The sequence below is a fragment of the Nicotiana tomentosiformis genome, chromosome 12, assembly GCF_000390325.3.
Source record: "Nicotiana tomentosiformis chromosome 12, ASM39032v3, whole genome shotgun sequence".
Lineage (NCBI taxonomy): Eukaryota > Viridiplantae > Streptophyta > Magnoliopsida > Solanales > Solanaceae > Nicotiana > Nicotiana tomentosiformis.
In genome coordinates, this window is record NC_090823.1 from 40,986,809 (window position 1) to 41,000,348 (window position 13,540).

Consider the following 13,540-nt stretch of genomic DNA (forward strand, 5'->3'; position numbering starts at 1 on the left):
ATTTTATTAGATTATTGGGTATGTGTGTTACTGTCTTTACAAAAAAAAGATTTATACTTTTTAATCCTTTTTTTGTAGTTTTTTGTTTTATGAAGAACATGTATATTCTTTTGTGCTGGAACTGTTAAAGAATAGATTTTTCTTCAGCTCTCTACCAGTATTTCTTTGATTACCTTGAAAAGTAATTGGGTAAATGCAAAATATCGTCAATTGCATTCAGAAGATTTCAGCGACTTGTTTCTATTTCTAATAAAGTAATTGTTTGTGGAAAGCGAAAAGAAGCTGATGAGAATATTGATTCAGTGCAGAAACTTAATTCGAACATACTAGGAAGAGATTTCATATAGTTCAATTTGTTTTCTCTCTTAAATTTCATAAATACAATTGTTACTGTATTATATCTTATAGTACAAAATTACAGAGAAAAACAGAAAAGCATTTCTATTTGTGCAAAATAAAGCTAATGGGAAATCCTTTCTATAAAATGAACTGCTGCTAGAGAATAAATTACCAACAATTAATATGATTTTCTATTAGTCCTCCTTTTGGGGTATGGATTATGGTGTTTGATAGTTTTTCTCTTCCCTCTGTTTTGGCTTGATGCTGCTTATTCTGTTCAATTGTGTAGACCTACTTATTCTGCTGCTTATTTGTAATTGCATAACATTTTGGCTTGTTGCTGCCTCTGTTATTTTATTAATTGTGTAGACCTGATGCCTCTGTTAAATGATCCAAATCCATTGATCCATCCAAAATTCCAAATACAGTGTTCTTTCTATGGTTGAATCCATACAAATAAATTCTTAAATTCATTGACTCCTAAATATGTGCAAGCTCTTGTTTGTGTTCAAGATTGGCTTAGAGAAGAGAAGAATCCTATTAGAGTTGAAGAAGACTTGAAGTATCTTGAGGAACTCAAGCTTGGTAAGCTTTAATACTTTGTGTGTATTTTAGTTCAAAATAATATATCATACTTGTTTATTTGTATGACATATTTGGTCGAATTATCTTTAGATATAGAAAATAATGGAAGTACTACTAGCATTGTTTGAAGTTTGAACTTTGATGTATAGTTGCAACTTGCAACATGGGTGGTAAGTTTAATACTCTATTTGTTTGGTGATATACTTTTGTAGTTTTGTTTTATTATCATCAAAAAAAATATTCTAACTTATGATTTATATATATTTTTAGGTTCAAGTGCAATCATGCCCCGTGCTCCTAAAGTACGCTCTCATATTTGGGAACACTTTGAGGAGAAAGAAGATAACAGAGAAGTTCGCAAAGTAGAGTGCAAGCATTGTGGTCGAGTCTATAATGTTCATCCAAAGAGGGATGGCACATGTTGTTTAAGGAAGCATATTAGGCATTGTCTTGAGCGTCTTCCTGAAATCCCTATTTAAGAATTAAGACTAAGTTGATTCGAGACTATTAGTGTGAACTTGAATTGAGGGATGCCCTCTCTGTTTTTGTTGTTTTTATCGCACTGTGTGTGTTTAATTCTGCTGCTTGTTAGAGTCTACTGCTACTATTAATTATGTTACTGGCCTACTGCTACTGTTAATTCGGCTACTGTTAATGTTGTTACTGTTAAATGTTGATTCTGCTACTGTTATTCTGTTAATGCTGCTACTGTTGCATATATTTTCTGCCATTTTCATAGAAATAATTTGCAGCCTGTTAAGAGTACAAACTTTTAAAATTTGCAACTAGTTCTGCAATTGATTTGCAGCATGTCCCTGTTGTTGCATGTTTGTTGAATAGTGGATTAAGGCATTAAGCCACAAGAATGTGAGTTGGCTCCAAATTCCAGCATTAGAAAATAGAAAATGCATCATGTCTATAAGTCTATTTACTTCTTTCTAAAAAAATAATGGTTGTTCAATTTCATTATATTTCTTCATTTCTTGGCTGAACAGTTAGACATGGCATTGAAACATAGGAGAATTGTCACTCGTTAGTGTTGCTTATTTAGCGAATATTAAACTGAAACCGTACCAAAACCGTACCGAACCAAAATAATAAATACCGAACTGTACCGAAATACTTTGGTACGGTATTTGGTATACACAATTGATAAACCGAATACCGAAATACCGAACCGAAATTCTTAAATACCGAACCGAAATACTGAATGTCCACCCCTAGGTGCATGTATCTGAAAGCTGTCGCATCTTCGTACAAAGTCCTTTGCATCCTTCTCCATGTCTATCCAGTAGTAGTCGGCCTTGATTATCTTACGAATCAAAGATTCTGCCCCCGAATGGTTTTCGTAGGTCCCTTCGTGAACTTCTTTCAAAACATATTCGGTATCTCCCCGTCCCAAGCATATGGCAAGCGGGCCGTCGAATGTCCTTCTGAATAGAGTCCCTTCGGACAGGCTGAACCTGGCCGCCTTCGTGCGCAGAGCTCTCGATTCTTTAGGATTCGAGGGCAACTTCCCATTCTTCAAATAGTCTATGTATTTGTTTCTCCAATCCCAAGTTAAACTTGTTGAGTTTATTTCAGCATGGCCTTCCTCCACTACCGATTTCATGAGCTGTACGACTATTCCCGAGCTGAATTCATCGTCATCAACCGATGACCCCAAGTTAGCTAGAGCATCGGCCTCACTATTTTGATCTCGGGGTACGTGTTGTAGGGTCCACTCCTTGAATTGATACACCATTACCTGCAATTTGTCTATATACCTTTGCATTCATTCCTTCTTTACTTCGAACGTTCCATTGGCTTGATTTACCACAAGGAGGGAGTCACACTTAGCTTCGACCACCTTGGCCCCAAGGCTTTTAGCCAATTCGAGACCTGCAATCATGGCCTCATACTCGACCTTTTTGTTAGTCAATTTCATAGTTCTAATAGACTGCCTAACTACCTTACCCGTAGGCGGCTTCAACATGATGTCGAGTCCGGACCCTTTTGCGTTCGAGGCACCGTCTGTAAAGAGGGTCCAAACCCCCGAGGTTAACAACTATTCCTTTTCGATTTCGGGTATTAGAGCCGGCGTAAAGTCAGTCACGAAGTCTTCCAAAATTTGTGATTTGATAGTAGTTCGGGGTCGATATTCAATATCGTACCCGCTAATTTCTATGGACCATTTGGCCAACCGGCCCGAGAGCTCAGGTTTGTGCATTATGTTGCTTAGTGAGTAAGAAGTTACGACACATATGGGGTGGCAATGAAAATACGACTTTAACTTTCTGGGGGCACTTAGCAAAGCGAGCGCCAATTTTCCCAGGTGAGGATACCTTGTTTAGGCCTCGCCTAGAGTTCTACTAACATAATAGATAGGAATTGGGTACCTTCCTCTTCCCGGACTAGGACTCCACTTACCGCTACCTCGGATACTCCAAGTACAGGTACAACTGCTCATCCGTCTTCGGAGTATGGAGCAAGGGTGGACTCGAAAGGTACCGTTTGAGTTCTTCCAAAACTTGTTGGCATTCTGGGGTCCAAGAAAAGTTATTCTTATTCTTCAATAATGAGAAGAACCGATGGCTCTTATCAGAAGACCTCGATATGAATCGGCCCAGGGCGGCTATGCGCCCGGTTAGCCTCTGAACGGCCTTGACACTGTCCACCACGGTGATGTTTTCTATAGCTTTGAATTTATCGGTATTGATCTCAATCCCTCGGTTGGACAACATGAATCCAAGGAACTTCTCGGATCCGACCCCGAATGCGCATTTCTCCGGGTTCAGCTTTATATTGTATTTCATCAGTATGTCAAAGGTTTCCTGCAAATGTTTCAATTGGTCCTCTGCTCGCATGGACTTAACTAACATGTCGTTAATATAAACTTCCATTGACTTTCCTATTTGTTCTTCGAACATCCGATTTACTAGGCGTTGATAGGTGACACCGACGTTCTTTAGTCCGAAGGACATTACATTACAATAATAGGTGCCGAATTTAGTGATAAAAGAAGTAATTTCCTGATCGTCCAGGTCCATCCGAATTTGGTTGTACCCGGAATAAGTGTCAAGAAAGCTCAGTATCTCGTGCCCGGCCATCGCATCGATCATGCTAATCGATGTTTGGCAAAGGAAAAGAGTCCTTAGGGCATGCCTTGTTCTAGTCTTTGTAATCTACGCACATTCTTAACTTATTCCCCTTTTTAGGCACTACCACTACGTTAGCTAACCAATACATGTACTTAACTTCCCTAATGAAACCTATTTTAAGGAGTTTGGATACCTCGTCTTTGATGAATGCATGCTTGACTTCGTACTGAGGCCTCCTCTTATGTTTAACCGGATGGAACTTCGGATCCAAGCTCAGCTTATGAGTGGTTATTTCTGGCGGGATCCCTGTAATATCAAGATGGGACCAAGCGAAACAATCTATGTTAGCTATAAGGAATTCAATGAGCTTTTTCCTGAGCTCAGAAGTTAACCTCGTGCCCAGGTATACCTTTCAATCAGGCAAGTGTTCGATAAATATGACTTGCTCCAGCTCCTCGACCGTTTATTTTGTGGCATCAGAATCATCAGGGGTGATGAACGATATAGGGTTTCCATAATTATCATCCTCGCATGCTTCTTGCTTCTCCAGTTTGGTCGGGGCCGACATCGGTGATTGCTATTTAGTCAACCGGATCCGCGTTCTTTGATGTCGAGAGTGCGGACATCGGGATCATCTCATCGACCGCGAATATTTCTTTTGCGGCCGGCTTCTCCCCGTAAACTGTATTGATCCCTCCTGCTATGGAGAACTTCAGTGCCTGGTGTAGTGTTGAGGGTACTGCCATCATGTTGTGAATCCATGGTCTTTCGAATAGAGTATTATATCTCATATCCCCCTCGATCACATAGAATTTTGTTTGCTGAATGGTCCCGGTTATGTTCACTGGTAGGGTTATTTCCCCTTCAGTAGTTTCGCATGCCATGTTGAATCTGTTCAAAACCCGAATTGTCGGCACTATTTGGTCTTGTAGACCCAACAGCTCTACGACCCTCGATCTGATGATATTGGCCGAGCTACCTGGATCAATCAACTCACGCTTAACTCGAGATTTATTTATGAGTAAAGATATTACCAGTGCATCATTATGCGGTTGCACGATGCCTTCGACGTTTTCATCGTTGAATAAATGGTCCCTTTTGGGATATAATCTCGGGTTCATTTTTCCCTTGTGATGGACACCTTATTGCGTTTTAGCATTGGTCCCTGGGAGATGTCAACTACACCAATGATCATGTTAATGACGTGCTGAGGTTCCTCTTGTTCGGTCTGTTTGTTGGAGTCCCTATTCCTGAAGTGATATTTGGCTCGATCACTCAGAAATTCTCGGAGGTATCTGTTTTTGAATAACCGGGCCACTTCTTCTCTTAGTTGTCAGCAGTCCTTGGTCTTGTGGCCATGAGTGCCATGATACTTACACATCATGCTAGGGTCTCATTGGGTAGGGTCGGACTACAATGGCCGAGGCCACTTGGTATCTTTGATGCGCCCGATGGCAGATATGATGCTGGCAGCATCGACATTAAGTTATATTTCGATAATCTCGGTGCCTCCCTGGCCCTGAGTGGCCTATCGAAACCATTATTTTCTCATGAGCCCCCGACTATTGTGGCCTCGATCGTTCCTTTTTTTATTTCTCGCAGGGTTACGCCCGAATTCACTACCCCTTCGATCTTCGCTATACGGTTGATATCGATCTCTTTTCGATCTTGGTTCATGATCGATGACTCTTCGGGATTGGCATACAGAACTTCTTCGGGATTAGCTTCGGTACCGCGCTCGGGGGGGAAGGCTTTTGGACAAATTTCTTGGAGTCCAGGTCTTTCAATATCAGGGGCACTCCTGGGATTTGATCAACTCTGGAGTTATAGGTCTCCACTTTTTTGTCGTTGGCCTCAATTTTCTTCTCCTCCGATTCCACCCGCTTTGTCAAATCTTCAAGCATCTTTATTATCTCGGGGTTGGTCCCAGGCTCAACTTCACCCAGCCTTTCTGTGACTTGTTCATTTCTTCGAGTGTTTTCCCGGGATGGTTCAGGCTCAACTCCATTGGGGGCATGACTTTGGTTCTGCAGCTGGGCTATCGCCGCCTGTTGAGCTTGTAACATTTTGAAGATCACCCGTAGATTGATCACGTCGCCTTCACCGTCGTGCGTACCTCGGGCTGTTAATCGGGCTCCCCCGTGAATGTTGTTCTCGGGTTAGTCAGCAGGTTTCCATCGATGGCCACATATGAGTTGTCATCGATTGGGTCTGCAACTGGGACTCCGTTGGGGTCAGTAGGGGGCACGTCATTGCTAGGTACTATATTGTTATTTTCGCCATGGAGGCCAGACTTAGCATCAACGTTTAAGTGAGCAGTTTGAGAGTTTGACATTCTTATGTTGACCTGAAATTAAAATCTCAAAGAATTAGCGTAAAATAGAGTGTATTATAGAAATTTGTATCAAACTACCACTATTATCCTTAGCCCCGTGGTGGGCGTCAAACTGTTTACCCTTAAAAATGGATAACAATTAAATTTATACGCGATTTTAAGGATATGTGAACTAATTCAATGCAAATGATTAATGACGTTAGATAAGCAAATTAAAGACAGAATAAACGGCCAAACCAATAGCAATGTTGGATCCGGGATCGGTTATAAGCTTATCAAGTAACCTGCCTTCGGTTCGGAGCCAAACACTTATGAAGAACTATGGGTAAAATCAAGAACTTTGAATAACCTTTAGAAGCAAAGAAAATAAATGTATATTGCCTTGATATGCGTGTTATAGTGTGTTTAATGAATAATCAGCTTCCCCTTTATATAGTAGGGGAGTTTTACCCTAAGTACAACTCTAAGAAAGGTAAAAATTTTTCTTTTCGCTAATCACTGATCTACCGCCGATACGGGCCGAGATTAACGCCTTGATATCCGGTTGGACACGGATATTACGACCCTTTGTTAATCGTGCGTGGTCGTTTGACAATGCTCTCCGAGGTCTTGGGACTCGACCCGGACCCGAGGGGCGTGGTCTCGATGGCTTCCGAGGGCAGGCATTTTGCTCGGACCTTGATGCGGAAGGCTCCTGGCTTCGATTTCGATTCCTTGCAGTGATGTCCTTGCTTCGTTTGCCTTACCGGGAAATCGAGGTACTCTTTAACCTCGATTTTACCCGTATACACATATTACTAGGGATAGTGAGATTAGCATTACAAAAAGTACCGGGGTTTCCATGTCGTGCTAGACTATTATGAACAATACTAGGAATACTTCTTATGTAGGTAGTATGCCTTCTTTATCTGCTTGTAGTACTACAAAAATGGAGTCAGGCGGAGTTGATAACATATATAGGTAGTTGCTTACGGCACTCTTGGAACCATGCTTAGCCAAAGCGTGAGCTACTCCATTCCCCTCCCTGAAGTTAAGCCGCACCGCTAAATTTCCCTACGTCGTCGGTAGGTACATGCAATCATGCAAAATGTTAGCATATGTGGGCCAATCATTCCGTGTAATACTTTTGTGGAATCTGTTTCAACTTCTTGAAGGGTTAGATTTTGTTAGATTAATTAGCGTTTGAGAAGAGTATATGAGAAGGGATGTTTTGTCCCTCATTGTAAAAGAAAGAAAGGAAAAATTATTTAAAAGCACTTTTTTGTTATTTATAGTTTGAATATTTTAAAGGATGTTTTGAAGGGAAATTAAAATTTTTACTATATTATTAATAGTCCAGATTGGGCACTTGGGCTTTGGGCCTATTAAGTAGTCCGGAATTAATTTTTACTCACATATTATTTATTAATAAATTTAAAATATTTTTTAAATTAAATTTCAGAAAATATTTTTTATAGTTGTTTTCTTACATACTATGAAAAGACGAGTCTGTTAATTCCAACAGACTCCAAGAGGTGTTATAAATATCCATATCATCTCCAAAACGAAATCATCTGAAATTTTCCATCTCTTTCTCTTCTACTTATTTTCTACAACTCACAAATATTTTGTTTTTGTGGGAAATTCGAGTTAATTGCTGAAACTCGAATTTCAGAGGTTTTGTAAAATCCTGGAGGAATTCTGCTATTATCCATGCAGCAACATAGTGAAAAGCTTAAATTCCTTAAGGACAGTGATTACACTGTCAAACCCAGATTATTTCATCCAATTATTTTTCTAACAGATTTCTGTCAACTGCTATTTGGAGTCCCATCTGCAATGCTAGTAGTTCCAAGTACGTGTGGTTGTAGCCATAGACTGCATTGAAGAAACCCAAGATCTAATTGCCATGCTCAACTATGAAGGCTCTTCCTATACCTCGTAGTGTGTGTTTGCCCTTAAAGGCTCCGTCAATATTGAGCTTGAGGTGTCTTAGTGCTTGTTGGAGAGATTGTTGGAATATTGTTGTTTTAATTGAGTCATATGTGCCAGAAGGCAAAAGGGAGGAATATGGACCATGAGGTCATTATGTTAGTGATTAGGGAAGGTTTCCTGTTATATAAGCTTGGGGGCCATAATATCGTGCAGATTAAATCCCATGTCCATCCAGAAGTGAGTAGCGATGGGACATCGGAAAAATATGTGTAGAGCTTTACATACGGGGCCAGTGGGTGGAACTTATTTTAGCATGACTTAATTCTTTTAGAGTATGACAATATTTTATTATGGCTTATTAATTAGCAATATGTATTTTAAGTAATTTTATTATCTTTATTGTTGAGTATTTTAGTACAATGTCATGACTCATCTCATATTTTGTGTTATTTTCTTATGAAACACCTTATATAGTTATATCTTACAAGGACTAAAGAAATATTTGAAACACAAGTTATATGTTGTGCTATGAAAATTTTACCCGGAAAACCCCCCGAAAAAAATCCAACTTATATATGCACCTAGAAAAGATAAAAACTTAATAATTGGTTTGGTTTGATAATTGAAAAATCCAAACTAACTTGACCTATGTATACCCCTAGTTAATGCCTTTCCTATCTAATTTTCCAAACGTATAATCTTACATTCTGGAAATCTAAAGGAGGGCCGCATAACTTGAGCAGCCATGCTAGCTCCTAGATCGCAGTGCTGATCATCGAGATATTTGTATTTCCCTATAGATTGCTGCTCCTTATATTTGTTGAGTTTGTTTTTTAACACGTGGCCAATAATTAGTTGGATGACATGTTCAGATCATGAACATGATTTTTTTTGGTGCATGCTTTTGAGTTCACATGATAATGTCAACTTAGAGAGGTCAATATCGAACAACAACCATGGATAGAAAAAGACGGACTAATGTTATTTTAGTTACGGAAGAAAAAGTATCACTATAATCGAGCCCAAATATTAGAGTATACCATTAAACAACAAGACGAGCCTTAAGTCGAACAACCTGACCATCTGGACCAACTTTGACTGCATACACCCAACGACAACCAACAGTAAATTTACCTGAAGGTAGATAAACAAGCTTCCAAGTACCACTCGCATGTAAAGCAGACATCTCGTCAATCATAGCATGTCGCCATCCTGGATGAGACAGTGTTTCACCTGTAGACTTAGGGATGGACACGGAGGACAAGATGATACAAACGCATAATGGGATGATGACAGACGATACTAACTTAAACCGACATAATCGAGATTAGGATTAAGTGTGGACCGTATATCTTTTCGAAGTGCAATCAGTTGACTAAAATGAGACAAGTTCGCAATAAGAGCAGGGTCAGGTGCAGGACACGATGCTGGGCGCGGACGACGATGATAAGTCAGGGGGTGATGGAGTGCAGGGAGAATAATCTATTATTAATAATCTATTCAATTATAATACAATGAGCCCTATTTATAAAATACATATCCTACTCCTATTCTATGTGGGACTAGAACTAATTTACGTTACTTACATGACTATCAAACAATGGACATGACAGTGAATACTATCTCTCGTTCCCCATATCAAGGAGAGAAAGATAGTGAGAGATTTTACACATTTCTGGACTTCTTTACAACCTCTATTTAAAGAATAGAATTGAATTAGGAACATTTGGACCATCTCACTTGATAATATTGGGTACTGAAGCTGTTAGTTTTCAGGGTCAGTTGATTTAAGCTTGATGCTACTCTGTTCATTTCCCGGTTAAGATCCCCAAATAACTCACAAGCAACAGTAATGGATGTAGTTCCTTTCATTCCGGTCAAATGACCAGATATAAAACTGACACTTCAATCAGTCATCACGGCAGGTTTGATAATCTCAATTAGAATTATCTATGCCCTACTAAGTGTGCCCATACACAGAAGACATTGAAAATGTAAAGGATGAGTTTTAGCCAGATATCCGACAAATAGAACTTGAAGGTAGGGATTGGTTGAAATGTTTATCCAGCCTCTGCAATTAGCAAAATTTCAAAGCTACATATTTTAAGAGAATTAAAATTACATGATCACTTGACAGAGTTGAAATATAGAGAAACTAGCTCTTGGGGATATTTTTGCCTACAATCTTGGCTGGAGCAATTCGCAAAAGATTTCCTGGCTTACCAGGAAGAGCTCCTTTGATCATTATAATGTTGAGTTGATCATCGATCTTGACAATCTTGAGCTTTCTGACCTTTCTCTTTGTGCCTCCCATTCTTCCAGGCATTTTCTTGCCCTTGTATACACGCCCGGGGGTTGTCCCAGCACCAATTGATCCAAGTTGTCTATGACTCTTTGATCCGTGAGTCATTTGACCCCTCTTGAAGTTATGCCTCTTTATACCACCTGAAGCAGTATTCTCAACAATGAAAAACAGAATAACAAGATACGAGGATCCAATAGTTTTATTATGCACTTATCCATCAATAGATAAGAGAACATGCTTTCACAAGTGTTATAAAAGTAATCCAAATCTGAGATGAAGTTGCTTGCTATAAGTAGACAGCCACCAATAGAGAACCAAAGAGCTGCTTGTATTGACTTCAATACATGCAAGGTATGGATGTCTCTTCCAGATGATACTTCAAACAACTATTCAGGTTATCAGAAGAAGGTTAAGCTTGTATTTCGGGAAACTGTAAGACGTGAAAAGCTGATAATTCCTATCGACGCATTTACACATATGAAATGTACTGTGGGGGTATCATCCAGCATCAAGAAACTTATTTGAAGTGCTGGAGCCATGCCACATGCAGAGGGGAGCTACAATGATGTTCAATTACAATGTGATTTAGTTAACCATTTGGCCAGAATGTTAATAATATAATGTAGCTCATATAATAGGCATATCAGTAGTTTTATGAATAGGTAAAAAACATCATATTTGCATATGTTCTGTAGTAATATATTGCATCTTAATAATACAAACAAATACTATTCTGGTTTAAGGAGTGCATGCATGAATTGCAATGACATGACAAAATGCAATATTAACAGATGCAAAACCAAAGAGATGGTACTTCTAGATGTACCACACTACTAAAATCAAAGGATATTTCTCTTTAGAGCGACAACAACAATGCCTCAATCCCAAGCTAGTTGGAGTTGGCTATATGATTTGGACTATCCATTTTAACCCATTATTCAAGAATTAAGATTCTCTACTAAAACTTCACTTGTGACAGACCATATATTCTATATATCAGGACCAAGAGCTCACTGATAATCAGAAACTAATCACAAAACATAAAATCCTAGGTCAATTGTAACTCTTAGTCTATTTTATCCAAAATACTACCAAGCCTAGTACTTCAACAGTAAGGACTTAAACAGGCATTGATAATTGGTTTAGGGTAAGTTCTTCAGTAAGTAACCTACTATTGCAAGTCAAACTACACTGATAGTATAAAAAGACTTTACACAATCTATAAATATAAATTAAATTCATAAGTTAAAGTCATTATCCAAATTTTAGTTAAACAATGCAACTTCAAAAACATATTTTTCAGGAAAATTCAGCTTGTACACGTACAAACTGGGAATTCCAGTTTAGACAAAAAAAAAAAAAAAACTACTCCCTCTGTTTCACTTTATGTGACGTAGTTTGGAGGTCAAGCTAACTAATTTTCCGTGTGTATCCTGACTTAGAATTTTTAAAATGTTTTGAAATAAAATTTACATATTCAGAAACTATGCTTAGCAATTCAAAATATTTAAAAAGTATTTGCAAAAAAACATGGTCAAAGAAAACCTTCTTTTGACTCTCCAAACAGTAAATGTGTCACATAAAATGGAATAGAGTGAATAATTGAATTGAATTTCCAAATGAACTTTTACTTATCAAATTAATATATGTAGAAACACATATATACCTTGAAATCCTTTTCCAATAGTTGTACCAGAGACATCCACCAAATCACCCTCTTTAAAGAGCTCACCAAAATCAAGCTTTTGCGTAACCTCAAACCCATCAATAGACTGCAGCCTAAACTCCTGCAAATGGCGCAGAGGAATAATCCCCGACTTTTCAAGATGCCCCATTTCGGGTTTAGTCAGCTTTCTATCCCTAACACGTCGATACCCGACTTGTACAGCGTTATATCCATCTGTTGCCTCAGTTTTAATCTGAGTAACAATATTGCCTTCTCGAAACCCAACAACTGTTACAGGCACAACTGTTCCTGATTCTTCGAAGAAGCTCATCATTCCAAGTTTTGTGGCCATTACGCCAACTCCGGCTTCGAGTGAGGCGGAGATTGAGGATTTTGAGATGTGGAGTGAAGTGGGTTTGTGGGTTTTGAGGGTGCGGAGTGGGATACGGTGGAGGAATGGAGAGTGGAGGGTTAACGGGGTGGTTTTGAGGCGGAATTTGGCGGTGGGGATAGCGGAGAAAGATGAGACCGACATGGCTGAGAGAGGGGAGAGGAGGAGGAGAAAGGCTCTGTTTTGGGTTTCCTTATCTAGAAGATAGTGAAGAGAGGATGATTTGAGATTTATTATTGTTTCTTTGCATTTTGGAATTTTATTTTTATTTGCAACTTGTACTTCTTCTTTTTTTTTTTTAATCATTTTCCTTCGTTAATCTATATCTATATTCTATATATATATATTAAAAAAATAAAGTTACCATATATAATTGACATTATGGTTAACCCAAGTAGGAAGCTAATAAATGTCAATAATATATGGTAACTTTATTCTATATTTGACTATGTTAGTCAATTACAAATATAATATATATATATTCACTTTATGCATATATATATATATATATATATATATATATATATATATATATATATATATATATATATATAAAAACTGAATTTGAATTAGAAGATAATTTTGAATTTATAGATAAAGTTTTAAAATTTGAATTTAAATTAAAATAAAATTTATCTTTTTTTATCATGTTATCATACTTAATTCGGTTAATGATCATATGCAATCATGTTAGAAACTTTTGTTATCTTTTCTAATTATTTAAATACTACTTCGCCTCTGAAAAAAAAAAATTACTCCATATAACTATAAAACTCTTTCACATTTAAAATCCTATAATTATAATTCTTTAAAACACTGTAGCTAGATTTGAATAAAGCGAATTTCTTTTAAAATAAATGTAATATATAGGGTACGCGTCTATGTTTATCCAAATAACAAAAAAGAGTTTAAAAATCGAATAAAA

The 13,540-nt window shown here is 38.0% G+C and overlaps 1 protein-coding gene across 1 annotated transcript; it reads right to left on the reverse strand.

Annotated features, from left to right (window-relative positions):
* Positions 1-10,300: 10,300 nt before the first annotated feature.
* Positions 10,301-12,850, reverse strand: LOC104111281 (large ribosomal subunit protein uL3c). The gene is made up of 2 exons (XM_009620954.4): positions 12,225-12,850; positions 10,301-10,698 (listed from the first exon to the last, which is right to left on the reverse strand). Exons 1-2 carry the CDS (start codon positions 12,757-12,759, stop codon positions 10,409-10,411), a joined length of 825 nt encoding a protein of 274 aa, XP_009619249.1. The 5' UTR covers positions 12,760-12,850; the 3' UTR covers positions 10,301-10,408.
* Positions 12,851-13,540: the final 690 nt, after the last annotated feature.

Bases quoted from the DNA above. Each gene is read 5' to 3' on its own strand.
- LOC104111281 (XM_009620954.4), bottom strand. From the start codon at position 12,759: ATGTCGGTCTCATCTTTCTCCGCTATCCCCACCGCCAAATTCCGCCTC. The intron at 10,699-12,224 runs GTATATATGTGT...ATACTGCTTCAG, and splicing joins TATTGGAAAAGGATTTCAAG to GTGGTATAAAGAGGCATAAC.